Source organism: Moschus berezovskii, chromosome 2, assembly GCF_049115385.1.
Source record: "Moschus berezovskii isolate FMDL1 chromosome 2, NW_MosBer_1.0, whole genome shotgun sequence".
Lineage (NCBI taxonomy): Eukaryota > Metazoa > Chordata > Mammalia > Artiodactyla > Moschidae > Moschus > Moschus berezovskii.
The window spans coordinates 132966396-132991349 of record NC_142461.1 but is presented as its reverse complement, the minus strand read 5'-3'; the positions used below and the strand labels follow the sequence as shown (position 1 = coordinate 132991349).

Below are 24954 nucleotides of genomic sequence, written 5' to 3'. Positions count from 1 at the left end.
TATCAGGCTGGGTCCTACCCTTCCGCATACCACTCCCCAACCCCCAAAATCAAAAGCACAAGTGGGCTGAGGATACCTTCTACTTCCCAAGGCTCCAGTGAGTTAAACCCAAGAAACCCTGTATCCAGAGCACACAGTACTAAGACCTGTCCTGGCCATCTCTAGGCAGACTTGCAGGAAGAAATCCACTTTCTCCAGGTACATCACCTTCTGGAGCATCTAGCACCCCCTCCCCTGCATTGTTTGGAACCAGTCAAAATATAATGACATGATTTTCAGCAAACAAGTGTAGAGATGCTAAAGTAACCAAAGATAAAATGTACCCCAAATTTCTGTTGAAGGTCATCCTATTTCCAAGGGGGTATTTTTACTCATTATAGCCACTCTTATGCAGCTTAAATGGAGTGAAGGACTGAATTAACTTCAAACAGTGAATGTGGTGATCTTTTAGGTAAAAAAAGAAACTTTTGAACTATATCTAGGTCCAAATCGAACTTATTATCCTTGTGACCTTTTAAGCAAGTCAGTTCTCAACTATAAAGCTCATTTATGGCATCTGTACAATGAGAATAAAGGTGCCTATTATTTTTGGAGTCAATGATTAAATGAGATAACGGATGTGAAGCATCAGCAGTCACTTGCTCTTGATAAACTGTAGTCAGACTCATGGACAACAAACACTTGACAATGTGCACATACATTAAAACAAAAAAATTATACAATTTAAATAGGTGTGTATTAACAGGAGGTTTTATGACAGGTGTACACTTTGATACTCCGAAGGGCTCTAAAACCTTAAGCAAATGGTACTGTGCAATAAGCATTGTCCTAACTGTGCCTGCTGCTGCTGCTGCTAAGTCACTTCAGTCGTGTCCGATTCTGTGTGACCCCATAGACGGAAGCCCACCAGGCTCCCCCGTCCCTGGGATTCTCCAGGCAAGAACACTGGAGTGGGTTGCCATTTCCTTCTCCAATGTGTGAAAGTGAAAAGTGAAAGTGAAGTCGCTCAGTCGTGTCTGACCCTTAGCGACCCCACGGACTGCAGCCTACCAGGCTCCTCCATCCATGGGATTTTCTAGGCAAGAGTACTGGAGTGGCTTGCCATTGCCTTCTCCGAACTGTGCCTAGAACACGGGTAATATATAGGCGCTTAAAATTCATTTGGCCCAGGCAATTCTGTCTTTCAGCCTATAAATACAGTGAATTAAAATACTTGGTTCACACATTTCAAAAGTTCATTTTAATTATTAAATCTGCACTTACCTGTCACTGAAAAAGCCAAGTCCATAACCAAATCATGATGCCAATGTAAACATGTATATGTGTATTTCTTTTCATCATCAAAATTCCTCCTGTTGGAGAAAACCAAAATTCTTAATTTGGTAAAAGGGGTATGTTTCTCAAGCTCACTGGTTTTAATGTGCAAAAAGAAAATTTTCTATTTCTAAACCAGTCACTTCTGCAAACAAGGGGCCATCACAGTATCCTACTAGTTCAATATTCACTGTTGTTAACTCTTTCCATTTTACTTAAAGGCTGACAGAAAGCTCTCTTACAGATAAAACACACTTTTTTTTACTCCTAGGGCCAAGGGTGGAAATGTTAAAATCGTCAGTCTGTGCAACGAAGAGTACAGTAAGGTAAGAAAGGGAGGACGCCAGCAAAGCCTCTTCTCCACTATTAGCTGCTGCTTTCAGCTCTGTGCTTCTCCCTGCACCCAGGTACACCCCTGTTCTGCAGGGCTAATCCAGAAGCAAGAAATGACTCTTCAAGAGTAAACTGACCAGAGACGGATTTTGCCATCCTTGTGACCAGTTGCTATGCAATCCTCCTTTGGGTGACATGCCACACATGTAAAGTTGTTCCTAGCGTGTTTCTTATTTCTTGCTGATGATAAGGTAAACCTAGAAGAAAAAAATTTTACCTTGATTATTAAAGACTTGCTGGGTGTGATATAGTTAAGTAAAAGGGAGGTCCATCCTTATCAAGCCAAACTGGTGAGCTCTCAGAATGCACTGAATATAAATGTATGATTTTTAAGAAAAACTGTGACCAGGAATCATGAATTGTTAAACATATATTATTACACAATATAAACTTCATGTGAATAACATTCTGATATAATAACTTAACGATGGAGGCCACCGAGAGTGAAGTAAAGAATGGACAGTCCTTTTCATGGTTTTCTACCTGGCCAAAGTTTGTTAAAATTTCTTGTTTAAGCTAAGTTTTTAGTATGGATAAGCCTCAGAAATTATATCTCAGACAACTGGATAATCTGTTCAAAGATGTCAGGATCCTTATTATACTGCAAAGGAAAACAAATGTTAATCCTAAGGCAGGGTTAAAGAGGACAGCATCATTTGTGTGACTTCTCATGCTTAGCACTATGTTGCTGTGTGCTGTGCTCAGTCCTGCCTGACGCTTAGCAACCCCACAGACTGTCGCCCACCAGGCTCCTCTGTCCCTGGGATTTTCCAGACATGAATACTGCAGTGGGTTGCCATTTCCTTCTCCAGGGAAACTTCCCAATCCAAGGATCAAACCCCCATCTCTAGTATCTCTTGCATTGGTAGACCGATTCTTTACCAATGTGCCACCTGGGAAGTCCCATGTTTAGCACTAGCCTCTTTAAATATATTATCTCATTCATCCTTACAATTCTATTCAGTTTAGTTCAGTTGCTCAGTCGTGTCCAACTCTGCAACCCCATGGACTGCAGCACACACCAGGATTCTCTGTCCATCACCAACTCCTGGAGCTTACTTAACTCAGGTCCATCGAGTTTGTGATGACATCCAACCATCTCATCCTTTGTCGTCCCCTTCTCCTCCCACATTCAATCTATCCCAGCATCAGAGTCTTTTCCAATGAGTCAACTCTTCACATCAGGTGGCCAAAGTGTTGGAGTTTCAGCTTCAGCATCAGTCCTTCCAATGAACACCCAGGACTGATCTCCTTTAGGATGGACTGGTTGGATCTCCTTGCAGTCCAAGGGACTCTCAAGAGTCTTCTCCAACACCACAGGTCAAAAGCATCAATTCTTCAGCACTCAGCTTTCCTTACAGTCGAACTCTCACATCCATACAAGATTACTAGAAAAACCGTAGCTTTGACTAGATGGACCTCTGTTGGCAAAGTACTGTCTCTGCTTTTTAATATGCCGCCTAGATTGGTCACAGCTTTTCATCCAAGGAGCAAGTGTCCTTCAATTTCATGGCTGTAGCCACTATCTGCAGTGATTTTGGAGCCCCCCCAAAATAAAGTCTGTCACTGTTTCCACTGTTTCCCCATCTATTTGCCATGAAGTGATGGGACCAGGTGCCATGACCTTAGTTTTCTGAATGTTGAGCTTTAAGCAAACTTTTTCATGCTCCTCTTTCACTTTCATCAAGAGGTTCTTTAGTTTTTCTTCGCTTTCTGCCACAAGGGTGGTATCATCTGCATATCTGAGGTTACTGATAGTTCTCCCAGCAATCTTGATTCCAGCTTGTGCTTTATCCAGCCTGGCATTTCACATGATGTACTCTTCATATAAGTTAAATAAGCACAGTGACAATATACAGCCTTGACGTACTCCTTTCCCAATTTGGAACCAGTCTGTTGTTCTATGTCCAGTTCTAACTGTTGCTTCTTAACTTGCATACAGATTTCTCAGGAGTCAGGTAAGGTGATCTGGTATTCCCATCTTTTGAAAAATTTTCCACAGTTTATTGTGATCCACACGGTCAAAGGCTTTGGCATAGTCAATTAAGCAGAAGATGCTTTTCTGGAACTCTCATGCTTTTTTTGATGATCCAACGACAATTTGTTGGCAATTTGATCTCCAGTTCCTCTGCCTTTTCTAAATCCAGCTTGAAAATCTGGATGTTCATGGTTCACGTTCTGTTTAAGCCTGGCCTGGAGAATTTTGAGCATCACTTTGCTAGCGTGTGAGATGAGTGCAACTGTGTGGTAGTCTGAGCATTCTTTGGCATTGCCTTTCTTTGGGATTGGAATGAAAACTGACCTTTCCCAGTCCTGTGGCCAATGGTGAGTTTTCCAAATTTGCTGGCATATTGAGTGCAGCAATTTCACAGCATCATCTTTTAGGATTTGAAACAGCTCAACTGGAATTCCATCACCTCCACTAGCTTTGTTCACAGTGATGCCCACTTGACTTCGCATTACAGGATGTCTGGCTCTAGGTGAGTGATCACACCATTGTGGTTATCTGGGTCACGAAGATTTTTTTTTGTGTAGTTCTTCTGTGTATTCTTGCCACTTCTTCTTAATATCTTCTGCTTCTGTTAGGTCCATACCCTTTCTGTCCTTTATTGTGCCCATCTTTGCATGAAATGTTCCCTTTAATCTCTTAATTTTCTTGAAGAGATCTCTAGTCTTTCCCATTCTATTGCTTTCCTCTATTTCTTTGCATTGATTGCTGAGGAAGGCTTTCTTATCTCTGCTTGCTATTCCTTGGAACTCTGCATTCAAATGGGTGTATCCTTCCTTTTCTCCTTTGCTTCTAGCTTCTCTTCTTTTCTCAGCTATTTGTAAGGCTTCCTAAGAAAACCATTTTGCCGTTTTGCATTTCTTTTTCTTGGGGATGGTCTTGATCACTGTCTCCTGTACAATGTCATGAACCTCCATCCATAGTTCTTCAGGCACTCTATCAGATCTAAATCTTCAAATCTGTTTGTCACTTCCACTGTATAATTGTAAGATATTTGATTTAGGTCATACCTGAAGAGTCTAGTGGTTTTCCCTACTTTCTTCAACTTAAGTCTGAATTTTGCAATAAGGAGTTCATGATCCCCATTTAATGGTATCATCCCCATTTAAAATGTATGTTAATCTGAAGTACAAGGAGGTTCAATGAACTAATCTGAATCATGTTAAGCCCAGATATCCGAAAGCCTATACTCATTCCTATAGCCATAAAATGAAAGAGGACCATCTAGAAAAAACTTTGGAAACCACATCTCAATTCTGACAGCAGAGTCTATGTGTGGATGGGGTTTTAGGGAGACAACCTCCCTAGGATTTTGTGCCTAATAATTTTAACTCACTGTGGATTAAAAATTCTACCTTTATATCTTATGGTTTCATAATTTTATATGGTATAGAAATATTTTTGGGTCACAGGATGAATAAAATTAAGATAAATAAAATTACAATGAACTCTTGAGTAAATAAAATAAAGCTATCAAAAAGGAATTCTTACCTTGTTGTTGTTTTCTTTTTGAAAAAATAAACAGACAAGTAGAAGTCCCGAACTGCAGCAACATACTCCCCCTGGTATTGCAAAGAGAAGACAACATTCATAAAAACAGTTAATACCCTTTAAAAAGAAACATTCTCATCACAATAGTTAGCACAGCAACAAAACTGCTTTGCTGACTAAGAGTGTATTAATATGAAATGATATATTACAGTTTAACAATGGAAAGGACGTGCAGTAGCTTAGTTGACTCCTGTGACCCCCGTGGACTGAAGCCCACTAGGCTCCTCTGACCATGGGGATTCTCCAGGCAAGAATACTGGAGTGGGTTGCCATGCCCTCCTCCAGGGCATCTTTCCAACCCAGGTCTCCCACACTGCAGGCAGATTCTTTACCATCTAAGCCACCAGAGAAGCCCAAGAATATTGGAGTGGGTAGCCTATCCCTTCTCCAGGGGAACTTTGCGACCCAGGAATTGAACTGGGGTTTCCTGCGTTGCAGGCAGATTCTTTACCAGCATGATTATTGTATGAAAAGGATACTCCTACTTTTACAATAATCAGAAAATTAAAGATGAATGTAGGTCCTATATCCTAAAACTAGACTCTTGAACTTTAAGTATAATGATTATAACTTTTCTTTATTATGGCAAAATTTATACACAATAAAGTGCAATGTCTGACATGTATATAACCAACCTAACTACCACAATCAAGATTTAGGACATTTTCTTTGCCTCAGGAGTACTCCTCTGTTCTTTATTCCAGTCAATCCCCAATGCCCCTACTCCTGCCAGCTATCACCATAGCTTACCTTTTGGCCTGTTCTGTAACAGAATGGTAAATATTAGGTTGGTGCAAAAGTAACTGTGGTTTTGCATTGTTGAACTTTGCCATTTGATATCGGAATACATTCTTAAATAAATGTGGTTATGTTATACATCATTTTAATGCATATTTCTCACTATATGTTTTTTGCTAATGACTTACTGATTGCTGTTTATACTTGTTTTTAGACTATAGAAATGGTATTAGATGAAAAGCAAATTTACATGATTCTCTTATTTGAGTTCAAAATGGATCATAAAGTGGCAGAGACAACTCACAACATCAACAACACATCTGGCCCAGGAACGACTACTGAATGTACAGTGCAGTGGTTGTTAAAGAAGTTTTGCAAAGAAGACAAGAGCCTTGAAGATGAGGAGGGTGGGAGTTGGCCACTGGAAGTTGACAGTCACAACTGAGAGCCATCGTCAAAGTTGATCCTCTTACAACTACACGAGACGTTGCCAAAGAACTCAACGTCAACCATTCTATGGTCGTTTGGTATTTGAAGCAAATCGGAAAGGTGAAAAAGGTCAATGAGTAGGTGTCTCATGAGCTGACCAAAAAGAAAAAAAAAACTCTATATATCTATATATACTTATTATTCTATGCAACAACAACGAACCATTTCTTGATCTGTGACATACGAGGAAAAGTGGATTGTATACGACAACCAGCAATGACCAGCTCTGTCGGTGGACTGAGAAGAAGATCCAAAGCACTTCCCAAAGCCAAACGTGCATCATAAAAAGGTTGTGGCCACTGTTTGGTGGTCTCCTGCCTGTCTGATCCACTACAGCTTTCTGAATCCTGTGAAACCATTACATCTGAGGAGTATGCTCAGCAAGTTGATGAGATGCAATGAAAACTGCAATGACTGCAGTCATCATTGGTCAACAGAAAGGGCACAATTCTTCCCCAAGACAACGCCTGACTACACGTCACACGAACAACACTTCAGAAAATGAAAGATTTAGGCTATCAAGTTTTGCCTCATCCACTATATTCACCTGACCTCTTGCCAACCGACTACCACTTCGTCTGGCATCTCAACAACTTTTTGTAGGGAAAATGCTCCACAACCAGCAGGAGGCAGAAAATGCTTTCCAAGAGTCTGACAAATCCTGAAGCATGGATTTTTATGATACAGGAATAAGCAAACGGATTTCTCGTTGGCAAAAAATAAGCAAACTTATTTCTTGTGCTGATTGCAATGATCCCTATTTTGATTAATAAAGATGAGTTTCAGCCTAATTATAATGATTTAAAATTCATGGTCTGAAACCGCAATTACTTTTGCACCAATCTAACTCACCCCAACGGCAGCTCAGTATCGCCTTTCAGAGATTCACCCGTGCTCTTATACGCATCATCAGTTCCTTTTTATTGTGAAGCAGCACCCAGTGAACACGTATGTATTACGAATCGTTTATCCTCTAATTGATGCACTTTCTCGTACATGTCATTTTGTGGCCATGCTTTCATGCTGCTACCTATAAGCACAAGTGCTGGGTCACAGTAAAGGCACACGTTTACCTTTACCCCATATTGAGGCACCACTCAGTACCGTCACTATCTGTTCTAGTGGACGTGAAGTAGTCTCTCATTGTGCTTTTAATTTGCATTTAACTGATGACTATGATGCTGAAGAGTAACGACGTTTATAATGTTAAAACTGTTTTCTCTAAGAAATTAACCCTTTTTAGAACAAAGCCAAAATAATGTTACAAAACTTAAGACTAAAGAAACATGCCATCACAGTGATATCTAGGGGCTTTCTATGGTACTTGATTTGATAGCTAAATATTGTATGAACATCATACAGTTACTGTTTCAGATAAAAATCTAAGTATACACATGCTGCAGTGCTAAGTGAAGAAAAAAAAAGATAAAGCCCTCAGTTTGGGAAGTTATTTTATACATATTTAAGAAAAAGTCTAGAAAAAGATTCCTCAAATATTATCGCTTGTGAGATTTCTTTACTTTTTTGTAAAGGCATATTATTTATAGACATGGAGGTCATACTTTCAAAAGACATATATCTATAATCAAAGGATTTAAGTGGCTTTTACATGGTATAGGCTAAGAAGTACAGAAAAAATGTCAAACCATTGATTTTTCTGAACAATTACAGAGTTTATAAGAGCAGTAAGACTATATACAAACTAAGAATGGCCCTAAAATAATCTATACTGCAAACATATTTTAAAGCCCCAAGACAGTGTTTTTAGTTACTAACAAAGGCACCGTAACTCAAGGCAATATTAAATGACTGTAACATAAAATACTCAGAGGAAAGACTGCAGCAAAGAGATTTTATGTACACAAAAGAAAACCAACAAAGCACATTTTACCTTATTTCCAAAGGCAATGCACTTGGGTGACTGGTTTACGTAATCCAAAACAAAGGAGAGCTCCTTAGCTTCTACTTCCTGACTTGATGATTTTGGTAGTTTCACTGAAGCCAGCTGAAAGACATCTAGCCAAAGGCAGTTATATTAACAGAAAGCTTCTCAAGAGAACTCATGTGTGTTTGTTCATATAAAACCGTTTATCAGAACTCCAGAGTTCACTTGATGCCAAGATCATAATTCTAGGCTATCTGAACAAGCTGTACTCTTCATTTGAATATACAAGTTTTAACAGAAGTCTAATCTCACAACTCATTTATGTATACACAAAAGCATCATACATGTAGAAATTGGAAACAATTCCTTTTACTGCATTTTGCTTTCCAAAGTGCTGAAATGAGCTTTAAAATGGAGACAGAATATGACATACTGGGAAATGAGCAGCCATAAGCAACAAATCATCTGAGAGCTTTCAGAAATGCTATGGACTTGCCAGACATACACAGAATAAATCTTTTTTGTAAACTGGCATGCTTTTCTCTTTGCATTCTATTAAAATAGCTTCTCCTTAACAGGGAACAGTTATATTTCACTGCACTATTTCTTCCTTATTCTCTACCAGGGAAGCCCCCTAGACTTAAAAATACAAAGTCCTGTAACACACTGATCTACTATTTTCTTCTGTTTTCCAGTCTTTCTTACAGACTTTTCAGTCATCTCAAACTTTATATGCCTAAATCCTAAACCTGTATTTTCTTTTCTAAAGTTAAGTCTTCCCCAGCACTGCCCACCTCAACTGAGGAATCACGCGGTGAGTATGGGCGTGGCTGCCAAACAACAGTGATGAGCAAAGCCACCTAGAAGATAAAAATGCTCATTCCTAGACTGGACCTCAGACCCAGTGAACCGGAGTTTAGAAACATGAATTTTTTAATAAGCATACAGATTAAGAATTAAGACAGACATTAAGATGGAAAAGGAAATGGCAACCTACTCCAGTATTCTTGTCTGGAGAATCCCATGGACAGAGGAACCTGGCGGCCTACAGTCCATGAGGTCACAAGAGTCGGACACGACTGAGTGACTAAACAACAGTGACAGACATTAAGAATTCACATATTTATGTACAGGCAGAACCTAAATGCTGAAAAGTGCTATTTTCACCTGATAAGGCAACAATCATTTTAAGAAATATATTGCCATTTCCAGAACAGTTTTTGAAATGTCCCTTAAAGATGGTTTATGGGCCACGTAAGAAAATTCATAGCTTTTTATTCATGTCACATTTTTGATACATAAAACATTATTCCTTAACACGGTTGGTACCAAATGATTTCTAGCTAAAATAGAATTCGCTTTCACAGTTGCGACTATTCTCAAGTTACTTAAAAGTCCATGACATTAGCAATCTGCAAACTGTTTCAACAAAAGAAACAACCACCCCCCCAAATCCCAAAAATCTAACTACCAACACCCCCCAAAAAACAAACCAAAAATCTCCCTAAAACTTCCAAACCACCCTCACCATGGAAGGGATTACTTAGTTAATGAGTTGTGAGCCAATCTCGCTGACCACCTGGTTACAAATTTAAAGCTGCTCTGAATTTTGAATTCTGAATACAACTCTATTTTAAGGAGGACAAACACGGGTTGCACTGGGATTCTTAAAGTCTGAGATTAGAAAAATGCTTTGGATATATTCTTCATATCAATGTTGGGGTATTAAACTTACTGCTAGAGGATAATTACTTGCAACCACTGAAGATACTCTAGATTTCCTAAAATGCTCTGAAACATGGCAATTTCAGCGAATAATGTTCCAATGATAACAAAAATATAAAAATAATTTAGCCACTCTCTTAGCTGCTAATAATTTGTTTTCTATACCATTTCTTCCAGATCCAAGGTCAACAAATAGGTGGTGTTCGAGAATGGGTAAAATGACAGTGATGCTTAAAAACGACATTTGTTCAACAGCAAGATACACTGTAGCTCAAAACAGCTTTAAAATCAGAGTTAGGTTGTCCATTATCACAACCATATTTTAAATAATCATTCCCTCATCAATACTGCAGAAAGTAATACAAACCCTCCCACTAATGACTGCAATAATGATGACACCAATTTAAACACCAGCTCCAAAAACTGTTGACTTCAGACTAAAATGAAAATGTCAAATTTGAGACACTGTTTAAAAAAAAAAAAAAAAAGCCACTCAAAGCTATATAAATCAAAATAAATGAATTTACTATACCTGGTTTTTCTTTATTTGTTGTAACAAAGACAGAATCCTCAGCGCAGGAAAGAGTAAAGAGGGCATGAAGTTCACATCCAACTCTGAAGGTCTGAAAGATAAAGAGCACCATATTATTTATTCTGTCCACTCCCTGAAAAAGTTTTGTAACAGGAGCGATTTTTTAATCCATTTTGCTCACTGCTATATTGCCAACATCAGAAGAAAACTTGGCCAAGGGAGACAGTATGTATTTACTGAATAACCTTCTATGTGAATATCTCTAGATCTACCTGGTTCTTTTCAATGGGAGCACAGTATTCTATTGAATGAATACCCAATTTTAACTCAAGATTAAATTCAACTTTTTTCCACCATACAATGTTTAATGTTTATGTACCTGCCATTATTTCAACAAGAGATTCCTAAAGGTGAGATTGCTGAAGCAAAGGTATTCGTTTTCAGTTTCATATACTGACTATATGCAAAAATGTCTATTTCCCTATATTTTATCACTATATATTTTCAATTTGTAATTTGTCTAAACTGACAGGGAAAAATGTTGTGTTATCTCTTAATTTACATTTAACTATTAATAAGGTTAAGAACCTTTTCATGTTTACTGGCTATTTCTTTTTAGTGTATCACATATTCCTACTCTATACCAACTTTTTTTGCCTGGGGGTCACTAGTTTTTCCTTATTGGTTTTTGGTAATTTTGTGCATCACCGATAATATCTCTTGTAAATATGTTCTTTCACTGCTCATTTTTTGGTTAAAAAAGTTTAAAATTTTATATAGTCAAATTTATCTTTTATGATGCGTGAATTTCATGACATTTTAGGAAGGCTATCTAAAAGATGAGACCTTAGAGAAGTAACAAAATACATCTGTCTTATGTTGCCATTCCTCTTCACATAATGAAAATGGAAACTCAATCCACGTACCTTTATCAAAATGCCATCTATATAGTCCCAGAGTTTAATCGTGCCATCAGAGGAACAAGAATACAGCTAAAAGGGTAAAAACAGTACAAAACTGATTAAGTAAAAGAACTACAATAAGATTATCAAGTAACTTAAATGCAGATACAGAAGGCACTGCCTATTCATTCATCTATTATTAGCTTTAAAGATGCGAAGTCATTTATACTGTTTTTGCAAAATAAATAATCTTATCACAGCTCTTTGCGGAAATGAGACCTATCAAATTTTAATTAAAAGAAGGAAAAAAGTCAACCTTCTACTTTCAAGAGGGAGATGATAAGGTACTGAGTAATAAAAAACTCTTGAGAGCTGTGACTATTATTCCAGAGCCCAGTTCTTTACCAGCAGAACTCCTTGCACGGGTATCTTAGGAATGTAGGGTGGAACAGACAGTCAATTTCTACACTTATCCCATTGCAGACCTGTAACCAACAGTGTGTGGGCCAAACTTTGGAAACACCAGAATGCCTCATTAACGTTTTTATTTCTGTTTCAGTGGACTGAGTTTTACTAAGGTTACATGAACTTCTGTGTGCGCTATTATTATGAAAACAATTTACAAGAAAGATGGTGGAGGAGGACATGGATCTCATCTCATAAACAATGTAGTTCTAGGCTGTGACCCTATTTTAATAATTAAAAATAAGTGAAAAATATCCTGAATCAGAAAATCAAAATAGGTATTTCCTTGATTGTCACCTAGAAAGCTTCTCAGCCAAATTCAATTTAAATTATTCTGGCAACAGTAACGCCAATATTAAAATATTCAATTGTGAATTGTTTTAACACCTGTAGATGGTTGTTGGGATTGAGCTGGATTCCGGTCACCAGATTTCTGTGCCCTTGCAATATATGCACACATTCTTCTGTAGCTGTGCTATAAATTTTAATAAAGTCTCCAGAGACACAGAAGATATACCTGGAAATAAGAAAGAAAAACAAGATTCACATCCTCCATACAGTATAACCTGTCTATTGTCCATGAAAAATTAAAACATGCAATGGAGCTTTCATTCAAAATAAAAGTTCAAGAACTGTATACTCAAATTGTGCTGCTCACACCTATGGGGACATCTAAGACCATTTAGTTCATTAACTCTCAAAAGTAGATAATGATGCCAAAATCACATCTCTGACCCGTGCCAGGGGCAGAGGCTATATGGAATCATCCTGCAAAAACGGCTGACCTAACCAAGCTGCCTGCTCACTAATGGATGCAGAGACTATGTTATGCACTGTCAGTTACTATTCTGTGGTGGTGTGGCTAACAGCAGTCTTTCTTTGTCCTCCAACACTCCATCATTCATTGCGGACACCAGTTTACAAGTACGAAGTCAGAGATTCTCTACTCGGTGAGGTCTCTCATATAGCAAAGTGTAAAGACTTTATGGCAGTTCTTTTTCTTCCTGCCAAAATGCTGATTTTGCCTTTGTTTTTCTAGATTTGTGGCTTTCTTCCATATAGCAGAGGTTACTAAATTATTAACTGTGGTTAACCTGGGGTAATATTTGACTTTTTTCATAGTAGTTATAACCATAAGACAATATTTGCAGCTCAGAGCTGCAAATATTCTAGTACCTATCAAATAAAAGATGTTTGTTCTGTGCCTATTAGAACTGACACTGTACATGTCTAACATGGTGCTTCCACATATACTATAGAAGGTAAAAACCACAGAATCCTTAGACTGGACCTCTCTCTACTCTGTGATCCCAAATCATTTGATCTATTTTTGAATTGTGTTGAAATTGCTCATTTATCTAAATATCCATCTCCCTTATGTAGCCATAAGCTCCTATGGGGCAAAGGCCTTACTTATATTTGATTTTCAATGTCCAATCCAGTCTGTCAAACAGAACTTGCCCAATCTTCAAAGGTTTTATAAACTATTTAGATAAAATGAACCAGTGAAAGAATTATAACAAAACAAAATCTTCTATGCTGACTAGGGCTGCTATCATTTCTAAGACACTTGAGTTTTCACACATGCATCTCTGAAATCAAGATGCCTCTTCCAAGTGCTGTGACCAGGGGACTCAGCTGTGTTCAACTGTTTAATAAGATCAACAAAGAACAAGCAATGATGCAACCTAGGCCCATGGATGTCCCTGCGGCTGGCTTCTCCTCCCCATGCCCGTGAGTACCTAGGTTCTCACCATCGTCAGCCCAGACCACTCTTTTTAGGGCTCCCTTCAGTCTCCAGGTGTGGCCCTTCAATTCACTTTTCTTATTCATACCAGACTAATTTTTACAAACTTGACCATATTACTTCCTTAAATGAAGACTAAATTAAAATCCTTCAAGGTTTTTTCACTGCTTTTAGGATATGATCCAAATCCCTAAGTTTGACTCCAATCTGACTAGAACTTTTTCACTTGAACAGTAGGCCAAGTGGTTCGAAATTCCAACAACCTGCCCAACCCCCACCCCCCAAATCAGCATCAGCAGGTCCTTTAGGCAGTATTTCCTTGAGATGATGGTGGGTGAGGGGGTACTGAAAACCCACCCTAGCTGATTTCGATACTCTTCTCTAAAGGAAAGTCATTTCCTTTCTCCTTGCTCCACAGCAGGGAATGATGGGTTTAACTATCAAAATTTGAATACAAACCCCTAGAGGAAACACTCTAAGATTTTGCACTTTTGGCTATCCAGGGAGAATGAGAACATTTTCTTTGTCTTTAACATTCAGCTCAGGTGTCTTTCTACTGGAAACCTTCCCTCATTTTGTTGCAAGTCAGTGCCTGTCTTAACCTGCTTCTACAGGGTGCAGGGTTCAGCTCTACTCGAGCATTTTCCACAGTGTTATGAGAGACTTTCCCTAGCAGACTATGAGCTCCTTGAGGGGAGAAATTGTATTTACTTATTACAAGTAATAATGGAAATACAGTGTGGTAGAAAAGAATGCATTTTAAAAAAGTCAAACCCAGATGGGTTCAAATGTCAGTTTTTATCCATGTATGGGCTGAATGATGCTGGAGAACTTACTTAATCTCTCTAAATCTCACTGATCCCTACTCACAGGGTTATTATAAGGATTATTATAAGGGTACATTGAAACAATGTGTGCAAGTGCAAGCTTTGCACAGCCAGCTAACACTCAATTAATACTTCTGTAAAATGAGGATCACAATACCTAAACCATGCAGACAGGAATGCACATAAAGCACCACCACAGTGCCTGTCACGGAGGACTCAAGTCACCTTTGTTGATAAAGTGTTGAAGAAATTAATCATGCTTTTAAGCAGGAAACAGGATTTACATGAGGTTCTGAAGAATGTATGATTTAAGGGCTAGGAAAGAAAAACAATGCTGCTAAAATTCCACGATTCTGTTGTTTCACTTACTATTTCAGCTTTTTTGATAAACTCTTTGAAGTAAAATACAACATTTCCTTATTCCTCTTTGTATAAGTTAGCCAACTCCTTGTAGTAGCTTTTAGATAATATTCAAGTCCTCAGTGATTTCACTATAACCCTGTTAATTTGCTAGAAAACTGGCTTTAATTATAAGCTTGAATATATATACATCGGAGAAGGCAATGGCAAGCCACTCCAGTTCTCTTGCCTAGAAAATCCCATGGATGGAAGAACCTGGTAGGCTGCAGTCCGTGGGGTCGCTAAGGGTCAGACACGACTAAGCGACTTAACTTTCACTTTTCACTTTCACACACTGGAGAAGGAAATGCAACCCACTCCAGTGTTCTTGCCTGGAGAATCCCAGGGACGGGGGAGCCTGGTGGGCTTCCGTCTTTGGGGTCGCACAGAGTCGGACACGACTGAAATGACTTAGCAACAGCAGCATATATATACATGAAAAAAAGTATCTCTAAATCTTGACCAAGTTCCTATCTTGAATTTCTACCTAAACACCTGCTACATCCACATTTATTTTCAAGGTACTGTACACTCAAGAGGCCCAGTATGAACCCAACATCTTCTCCTTGTTAATCCTATTTGCTGCTGCTACTAAGTCACTTCAGTCGTGTCTGACTCTGTGAGACCCCATAGACGGCAGCCCACCAGGCTCCCCTGTCCCTGGGATTTTCCAGGCAAGAACACTGGAGTGGGTTACCATTTCCTTCTCCGATGCATGAAAGTGAAAAGTGAAAGTTAAGTCGCTCAGTCGTGTCCAACTCTTAGCGACCCCATGGACTGCAGCCTACCAGGCTCCTCCACCCATGGGATTTTCCAGGCAAGAACACTGGAGTGGGTTGCCATTGCCTTCTCCGAATCCTATTTGCTAAAGCACTCCAAAGCTTTGTCTTTTCTCTTCACCTTCAATAGTATCTTAATTTCGGCCAAAGTCATCTCTCGCCTGGATGCCTGCATTAGCCTTCGGAGCCCTGGTCTATAACCTTCTAGACTCTTCTCCCACCACTTCCCTTCACCCTATGCTGCAGATATACTGACCCCACAGGCATGATAACCCTCCTCCTATTCCAATTTAAGTTCTCTGCTTTGCTTGATCTCCCCGCCTCCTAATTTATCACAGAAGGAGCAAACTCCTACTTGTTTTGCAAGATCCTACTGCTGAAGGGCAGCTTTCTCACTGTAACTCCCTCTTCTATGCCAGCACTGTTCCTTGAGGATGCTTTCCTTCCCTCTCTCATCTCTCCACCATGTATTATACAGCCTCATACAGTTTTCAGATTCATATTCTGAAACACAATCTTATGTTATGACCCTGCCTGATGTACCTTATCTAGAGAACTAGAAAAATACACTCTCTCTGGACCAAACAACCACCAAGAACTGATTCTGTTTCCTTTCGAAACTGACACCCCCAGCTCTCTCCATACACCATTCCTACACAGTTCGCAGGCTTATATTGCTTCCCCATCCCGAATGCCTTCCATCTATACCCTCTAGTCAAAATACCATCCAGTCGCTCAAGTTGTGTCCAACTCTGTGCGGCCCCATGGACTGCAGCTTGCCAGGCTTCCCTGCTGTTCATCACCTCCCAGGGTTTGTCCCATCCCTGTCTAGCCTAAACATCACTTCCTCATCAACCTTCTCCATCCTTTCAGTCTGAAACACTGTTTCTTATGGGCTTCCAAAGTGCCACTGTATGAAACCTCTATTACTGGTTATCTTCTTGTCCTCATTAGGTTTGAAATTCTTGAAGGTAGGATTAATCCTGGAATCATCTTAGTTTTTGAAATCTCAGTTTGTTACAAACACATAGCTGGTAAACACTTAAAAATTAACTGCACGACTAAGGAAGTGAAAAACATTAGATCCCAATATAATGAATAAGTTGTAGAAATAGTACACTGGAGGAAGAAACTGGATATAAGTCCAAAGAGGCAGAACTTTGGCAATCTCTTGAAGTCTCAGTTTCCTCCTGATTCATAAGTTGAGTATCAAGAAGCCCTTTTTATTGTAAAGACCAAAAGATCTTTTTTTTTTGCCTCTAAGGCAATTTATAGAAGTTTCTTTAAGTCATGCATGCATTCAATAACTATTGCCATGCACCCATAAGTTACTGTGGCAATACAAAGTATGATATACAAAGTATATCATAAGATATACTACCTCTGCTTTTCCAAGACAGAAAGGGTGTTTGGGAAGTGTCTATCCCTGAGTGACTTGGAAACCTTTTTATATTGTGTCATTTCTAGATGATGTTCAGGATATAGCAATGATGGTAAGAGCTGACATATATTAAGCCATTCAAGGACAAGCACTGTTTGACATGCTCTATATATACTTTGGCCACCTGATGTGAAGAGCCATTGGAAAAGACCCTGATGCTGGGCAAGACTGAGGGCAGGAGGCGGGGAGGGGGGTGGGGTGGGGTGACAGTGGATGAGATGGCTGGATGGTACCATCGACTCAAAAGACATGAGTTTGAGCAAATTCCAGGAGACAGTGAAAGACAAGGAAGCCTTGGTGTGCTGCAGTCCACGGGGCTGCAGAGTTGGACACGACTGAAGGACTGAACAATTAAGGCATTTAATCCTCTTAACAACCCTATGAAATGAACTAGTAAATATTATTCCCGTTTACAGATGAGGCAACTGAGGCAAAGATTAGGAATCTCGCGAAGGGCAAACAAAAGATGAACCGGGCTTAGCTGCGCTCCCAGCTACACTGAACTCCTGAGCAAGGTCATCAGGGCTTACGTATGTATTCTCTCACACAGAATCCAGTATCAGTTTTTACGGAGAGCTCCAAAAAGGCTGCCAAAACGCATTTTTCAGGTGATAGGGAAGTGCAAAGAAATCGGAACCTGCAATCGTTCAGTAACCCAAGTCACGATCCGGTCCGAAAGAAGGCTGTTTACTCGCGGTTTTCCAAGAGCAGCGGCGTACACATCCGTGCCTGAACCATTTTCCAGCCTCTCTGCCTGGGGGCCCCCTCCACCTACCTGCAGGTCCGGGGAGCCGGGAAGCGGGCGCGCCCCAGCCTGCCGTGCCTCTGGATTAAGGGGCTTCTGCCTCCCCCTGCAGCACCCGGGCCCCGGCTCCCTCCCGCGCCCCGGCTCCCTCCCGCGCCGCCGCTTCCCCGAGGCAGACGCGCCGGCTGCCCAGTTCCCCCACCACCCGTGGACTCACGCCCCTCAGCCGGCCCGCAGTCACCCGTGGCCCCATACTTAGAATCCGCAGAGAACACCGCTCTCCTGAAGTTCAACTCGCTGCCGCCGCAACGAACCACGCGGACGCCCTCTTCCGCCACCATCTTCGCGCACGCGCAAGGACTCTCTCCCGCCGGCCCCGCCGCGAGCTTCCTCGACGGAAGCCGGTGGGTAGGGAGGCCGTCCCGGCCCAGAGGCCGCAGCGCGGGGGCATGCTAGGACTCAGTCTCTATGGTAGGTTTCTATGGTAAGACCCAGCGCCTGCGCCGCCATCTTTGGTTTGGGCAACGTCACAATCAGTTCGTTCGCTCAGTCGTGTCCGACTCCGTGAATCACAGCACGCCAGGCCTCCCTGCCCATCACCAACTCCCGTCACATTAGGACACGTGTAAAAGGTAAAAGCGAAACAGAGACATAGACACAATGTATTTATATTAGATTCCTCTAAACACTTGTTTGATGCAAAGAGATCCAACCAGTCCATTCTAAAGGAGATCAATCCTGGGTGTTCATTGGAAGGACTGATGCTGAAGCTGAAACTCCAATACTTTGGCCACCTCATGCGACGAGTTGACTCACTGGAAAAGACTCCGATGCTGGGAAGGATTGGGGGCAGGAGGAGATGGGGACGACAGAGAATGAGATGGCTGGATGGCATCACCGACTCGATGGACATGAGTTTGAGTGAACTCCGGGAGTTGGTGATGGTCAGGGAGGCCTGGCGTGCTGTAATTCATGGGGTCTCAAAGAGTCACTGAGCGACTGAACTGAACTGAAACTCTTGTTTATTATAGATACATTTCTCTCCTGCCTTGTTAACCCGACTCTAGTTTCTTCCGCTGGAAGAGAAAGGAGGCCCAAAGTGTCAAGTGACCTCCAGTCTTTTCCCCAAACCCCTCCAGTCTTTGCGTTCTCTTACCTCTGATTTGGTTGCTGCAAGATGACGCCAGCGTTTCGAGCCAACGGCTTGCTTGGTCGCGCAAATTGAGTTCTTGGGTGGAAAGGTAGCGTTCTATGTTCTGCGCAGCTGTTAGGAGCTCTCATTAGTCATCCCATAGTCGTGTACCTCTGAGTTGAGCGTACGTTCCGACAGAACCCTCATAGCTCCAAGAGCCTGGCTTTTTCCTCTGGACACCTGGCTCCTACTCCATTTCTCCCACATTCGTTGGATTTTCTCGGCTGTACCCTGGCTAAGGGCTTTAGCCTGGCCCCCTGGTTGCTGCTGTTTCGCGCCTGTTTCTGTGGTTTTAGCTTCCCCAGTTAGTCACCCGAATCCCTGAACTCTGACAATGTTTATGCCTCCAGCTCCATTCCCTTTTGTCAGCCTATATGTTACATATTCGTGGTCCCTATATATTAGGGGGTGCTTCTCTTCATTCATTCTCTCATTGTTTCGTTCATTCAATAAACATTTAGCAATCTCCTCTGTAACTCTTAAGTGTAAAGAGCCACGGACAGCTTAACTATAACAGGAACAGGAACGGTAACTGCCTTGATTGTGTAGAAAATTACCACATCCCTCCAGTCTTTCTGGAGGCAAATAATTATTGAGAGCCTTCTTTATGTGAGACACAATTCAAGACAGATGTGATCCCTGCCCTGTTACCTTCGATGGGAGAAAGACAAAAATGTTTAAGAAACGAAATGATCACAGATTGTACACTGAAGAAAATAAAATAGGAATGTAAGAGAATAGTTTTCTCTGAGGAGGTTTAGGCTTGACCTGATGAATATGTGTTAAGGTTGTGTAGTTTAAAAGGTAATATTTTAACAATTCAGTGGTAATACACATTTGGTATAAAATCAGTGCAGAAATAGAATGGTGCCTTTGATCCTATTCTCTGTTGCAGAAAGGGGGACCCCTTCCAGGGTTCAAATGGGGGCTGTTGTCTAACAGTGGGAAGTGAATTGTCCGAGGAGACTCACATGCTGATAAAGCAGAGGCTTTATTGGGAAGAGGCACCCAGGTGGAGAACTGTAGGTATGGGAAACTGGGAGGACTCTTTCGTCACATGGCCGATGGTTTTCTCTGTCCAATCATTCTGACTTAGGGTCCTTCCTGTTGGCTCATGTATTGCTCAGCCAAGATGGATGCCAGTGAGAAGGATTCTAGGAGGTTAGAGGACACGTGGTGTCTCCTTTTGCCCTTCCCTTAACTCTTCCAGTTGGTGGCTTATCAGTTCCATGTTCCTCAGCAGGACCTTCTGTTATAAAATAAGGCATGGAAGTAGTTACTATGGTGCCTGGCCCCGGTGGGCGGTTTCAATGTGTTTCCCCTAATATCTCCACCATGAAAAGTTTGGTGTATATGCTTCCTGATATTTTATAAGCATACGTGCACCTTACATTATTCTTCAATGCTTTCCAATGCACCAAGTTTTTTTTCCCCTGCCTATATGCTTTCATTGCAGTGTATAAAAATCTTACCTGCTTTTTAATAACTGCATAGTATTTCACAGAGTAAATGTAGCATACTTGATTAAATCATTCCCTCAAAAGTGGACATTTAGTCATTTCCATTTTTTTTGACACAAGAACAGTTTTATTGAAATCACTGAACACTTGTGCAGTACTCAATATTAGGATTTTGAGACGTTTTAGACAAAATCTATTTACCTTTAAACACATGAAGAAACCGGATCCTAGTTGGTGGAAGTTAATGCTTGTATCACACAGCTAATAGGAGGTAGAATCCTAAAATTTGCTTCCAACTTCCTCCTGTACCTGACCATGCCAGCTAAAGTGTTTTATTTTTGTGTTGCCTAAGTTTAAGGACCATAAAATCTGGGTTAACTTTACAACAATAATTTAAAAGATAGGAAGGGGAACTCATGTACACCTGGGGCGGATTCATGTCAATGTATGGCAAAACCAACCAATATAATATTGTAAAATTAAAAAAAAAAAGATAGAGAAGGATCCCATATTACACAAAATTTTAAATAGACTATTTTACTATTTATACAATGAAGGAAACTGACAATAGGACAGGCCAGTGGTCAGTCAACACACAACACAATGTGTTAACAAACAGCCAAAAGATTGATGGGTGTCACTTATTTCCTTCCATGTTACATATTGCTTTTTTTGGAGGGAGGGAGGAAGGAATAAAAAGGCAGATTGATTCAAACCAGCCCTATTAAATATACCAATTAAGTTTATACTTTCTTTTCTGAAATTAATATTTGAGTGGAACGTGTATTGATTATTCACATAACACTAGTTTTCTACTGCAGTTTAAGAATCTAGCAGTTGATGCTAAGGTTTAGGCAAATCCTGGAAGTCATTGCACTGAATGGTAGCTACTCAATTAACTGGAAAATAATACTGGGTAATTATCTCAAAGTATAAACTACAGATATTATATTAAAAAACATAGTAGAAAACTTTTCTAACTTAAAAGTATAAATGGTTAAGTCAACAGTACCTACTTACAAATTTCACAAAATCAGAATAAACACTCAACTTTTAGGACGGGACATTTCAGTCCTGCCTTTACCACTTAATAGGAGAAAGATCTTAAATAGGTGGGTCCTTTTGTTCAAGGGTGATTTCAAAACCAACTTACAATGTTAATATTATATCTTGGATCCCTGCTAAGAAGACTCTTCAAGGATCTTTCATACTAACTTGAAGTTGAGGAACATACAATTTGAGAAACTAAATGATACAGCCCCTCCCGCACACCCAGGTTACTTACAGTGAGTCTGGATCTGAACTTTAGTTCCTAGAGATCTCTCATCTCTTATCCTGAGATACTCAACCTGGGCTCTATAACAGGACACCAACCTGTGTTCTAGAGGGCACCATCTGGCTGATATTAATACCTAGACCTGCACAGGATTGAGTCAAAAAGCGCTTCAATTCACTTCATTCAAGAAAAGAAGAAAAATAACATGCTTAGTTTACATAGGCGGAAATGGCAACCCACTCCAGTGTTCTTGCCTGGAGAATCCCAGGGACAGGGGAGCCTGGTGGCTTCCGTCTATGGGGTCACACAGAGTCGGACACGACTGAAGTGACTTAGCAGCAGCAGCAGCAACCTACTCTGGTCACCTAGTAAATCTTGAATTGGCTCCCGCTACTGGTAAATAGAATACTTTTGCATTTGGTGCAGAAACCAACAAATATCAAGCCTTTACCCTGGCAGTTCAAACTATGTTTATTTGTGTGTAAAGTGCCAGTTTTATATACAAATAATAAGTAAACTTTAAAATCTGCTCAGAAGCAGTGAGTCTGATGTCCTCCTACAGCTTTGTGGCAGTTACTCTTTAATCTTTCCGGATCAAACTCGCTGGAGTCCCTACACTTGGAGGCCGAGAAAGCGGCTGTTAAGACCCAAAGTAAGTCCTGTTCAGCTAGCCTGCTTGCAAAAGCCAAACACGGACAAGATCTTTCAAGAATCCCAGTGGCTTTTGACTACTTTCCATCTAGGTGACCCCACTAGCATTAACAGGATTGATTTAGAGGTAGCTGCTGCTTCTAAGTCACTTCAGTCCTGTCCGACTCTGTGTGACCCCATAGACGGCAGCCCACCAGGCTCCCCCGTCCCTGGGATTCTCCAGGCAAGAACACTGGAGTGGATTGCCATTTCCTTCTCCAATGTGTGAAAGTGAAAAGTGAAAGTGAAGTCCCTCAGTTGTGTCCGACCCTTAGCGACCCCATGGACTGCAGCCTACTAGGCTCCTCTCTCCATGGGATTTTTCCAGGCAAGAGTACTGGAGTGGCTTGCCATTGCCTTCTCCGTCTAGCTACACAGTGCTAAAGATGCCATTAGTGAACATGATGGACAATTCATGGTGTAGCTCGTTGATATGATTCAAGTAGCTGATTTTTTTCTTTTTTGATGAGAAGGAAAAAAAAAAATCAGCAAGGTAAGAGCACATCTTCAGGTCACTTAGAAGTCAGCATCCAAGGTAAAGGTATTCTCTGTCGGACTTGACATCACTCCCATCTGATACTCGCCTACTCTCTTCTGAAAAAAGTTAGTCTTCCCCTCCGGTGAAATATTTTTCCATAAAGTCAAATGGATTTTCTACTCTGAAAATCTTGCTAAAGCCCAGCTCCAGCATAAGTCTATCTGCCACAAACTCTATGTACTGCTTCATCAACGTGCAATTCATCCCAATAAGCTTCACAGGCAGGGCCTCCGTGAGGAACTCCTGTTCTATCCTAACTGCATTGACGATTATTTCTTTTACTCTCTGTTCCGAGGGTTTGTGCAACAGGTGTTTGAACAGGCAGGCAAAGTCACAGTGCAAACCCTCATCTCTGCTAATAAACTCATTGGAAAACGTGAGGCCAGCATCAGTCCTTGTTTCTTGAGCCAGAATATCGACGCAAAAGAACCGGAAAAGAAGATGCCTTCCACTGCAGCAAAGGCTACCACACGTTCTCCATATGTAGCTTCTTTGTCCCCAATCCAGCGCAAGGCCCAATCTGCTTTCTTCTTCACACAAGGCATCGTCTCAATGGCGTTGAAGAGAAATTCCCTTCCTTTGGAATCTTTAATCTAAGTGTCAATAAGGAGACTATACATTTCAGAATGTATGTTTTCCATGGCAATTTGGAAGCCATAGAAACAACGGGCTTCGGTAATCTGAACTTCTTGGCTAAACCGCTCCACCAAGTTTTCATTTACTATGCCATCACTTGCTGCAAAGAAAGCCAGCACATGGGAAATAAAATATCTCTCCTCAGGCTTCAGGGCTTCCCAGTGCTGAATGTCCTTGGAAAGGTCCACCTCCTCAGATGTCCAAAAGGAAGCCTCAGCTTTCTTATGCTGCTGCTGCTGCTGCTGCTGCTGCTAAGTCACTCCAGTCGTGTCCGACTCTGTGTGACCCCATAGACGGAAGCCCACCAGGCTCCCCCGTCCCTGGGATTCTCCAGGCAAGAACACTGGAGTGGGTTGCCATTTCCTTCTCCAATGTGTGAAAGTGGAAAGTGAAAAGTGAAAGTGAAGTCGCTCAGTCGTGTCCGACCCTTAGCGACCCCACGGACTGCAGCCTACCAGGCTCCTCCGTCCATGGAAAATATCATGGTATTCGATAGGAAAGATGACAAGGCGGCGGGGGTTTTCTCTCAGAAGTGGTTCGTCCTCCACACTGGGGGTAGGTAGCTTAGGGTTCGGCTCAGAGGGCTCCTGGAAGATCCTCCTCGCGGTCTTGCTGGCCAGCACGCGGGTCCCGCTGAGGGCAGGGGGAGTGTTCTCCTTGTCCGCTGGGCAGAGCCCCTTCAGGGGCCAGAGCGCTGCTGCTGCGGGTCAGCAATGGCGGCGAGCGGGGCGCGGACGGAGAGCATGGTGGCGGGAAGGTCATTGCGGCGGGCTTGCGCGCGAGGCCCGAGAGCCTCTTTTTTTTTTTTTAAAGGGCACATAGTGCTATAGTACAAATAAATTTGACATAAATTTGTGACAGTATTGCTGTAGGAGATATTCAGAGGATAGGTATTGTGGGGTTGAAGGATATTTACTTTTTTTTAAATTTTGAAGTAGCGTTTTGTGGAATAGAGATGCGTGTTACTGGGAAAACCAAGAGGAATAATAACAGCCAAAAAAGGGAACTATTTAGTCTAAAGTTTCGGGAAAGTCCATAAGAAGAGGGAGTATTATGAGAGAGTATGATTTCTTAAAAAGAAATCAGGAAGGAAGAGGACTGGTGAAATAGTGCGAGGCAAAGAAAGTCGCCTGTAAATACTGCATCAGTGAGCGCCAATTGAAGGGTAGCAAGTGTCGGCAGCTCATGCGACGAGTTGACTCACTGGAAAAGACTCTGATGC

The 24954-nt window shown here is 41.2% G+C and overlaps 1 protein-coding gene and 1 pseudogene across 1 annotated transcript in view; both read right to left on the bottom strand.

The window, feature by feature from the left end:
* The window catches only part of WDR75 (WD repeat domain 75), a 33718-nt gene extending 15388 nt beyond the window's left edge, over positions 1-18330 (bottom strand). Inside the window, exons 1-8 of the mRNA XM_055398180.2 lie at positions 18196-18330; positions 12390-12519; positions 11562-11627; positions 10636-10726; positions 8385-8509; positions 5207-5277; positions 1785-1904; positions 1264-1352 (exon numbers count right to left, since the gene is read on the bottom strand). Of these exons, the coding sequence (XP_055254155.2) occupies positions 1264-1352; positions 1785-1904; positions 5207-5277; positions 8385-8509; positions 10636-10726; positions 11562-11627; positions 12390-12519; positions 18196-18281 (778 nt within the window). The 5' untranslated portion in view covers positions 18282-18330. The remainder of the gene's footprint in view (positions 1-1263; positions 1353-1784; positions 1905-5206; positions 5278-8384; positions 8510-10635; positions 10727-11561; positions 11628-12389; positions 12520-18195) is intronic.
* A 4744-nt stretch (positions 18331-23074) lies between these two features.
* On the bottom strand, positions 23075-24477 carry LOC129538332 (ribonucleoside-diphosphate reductase subunit M2-like; annotated as a pseudogene).
* Positions 24478-24954: the final 477 nt, after the last annotated feature.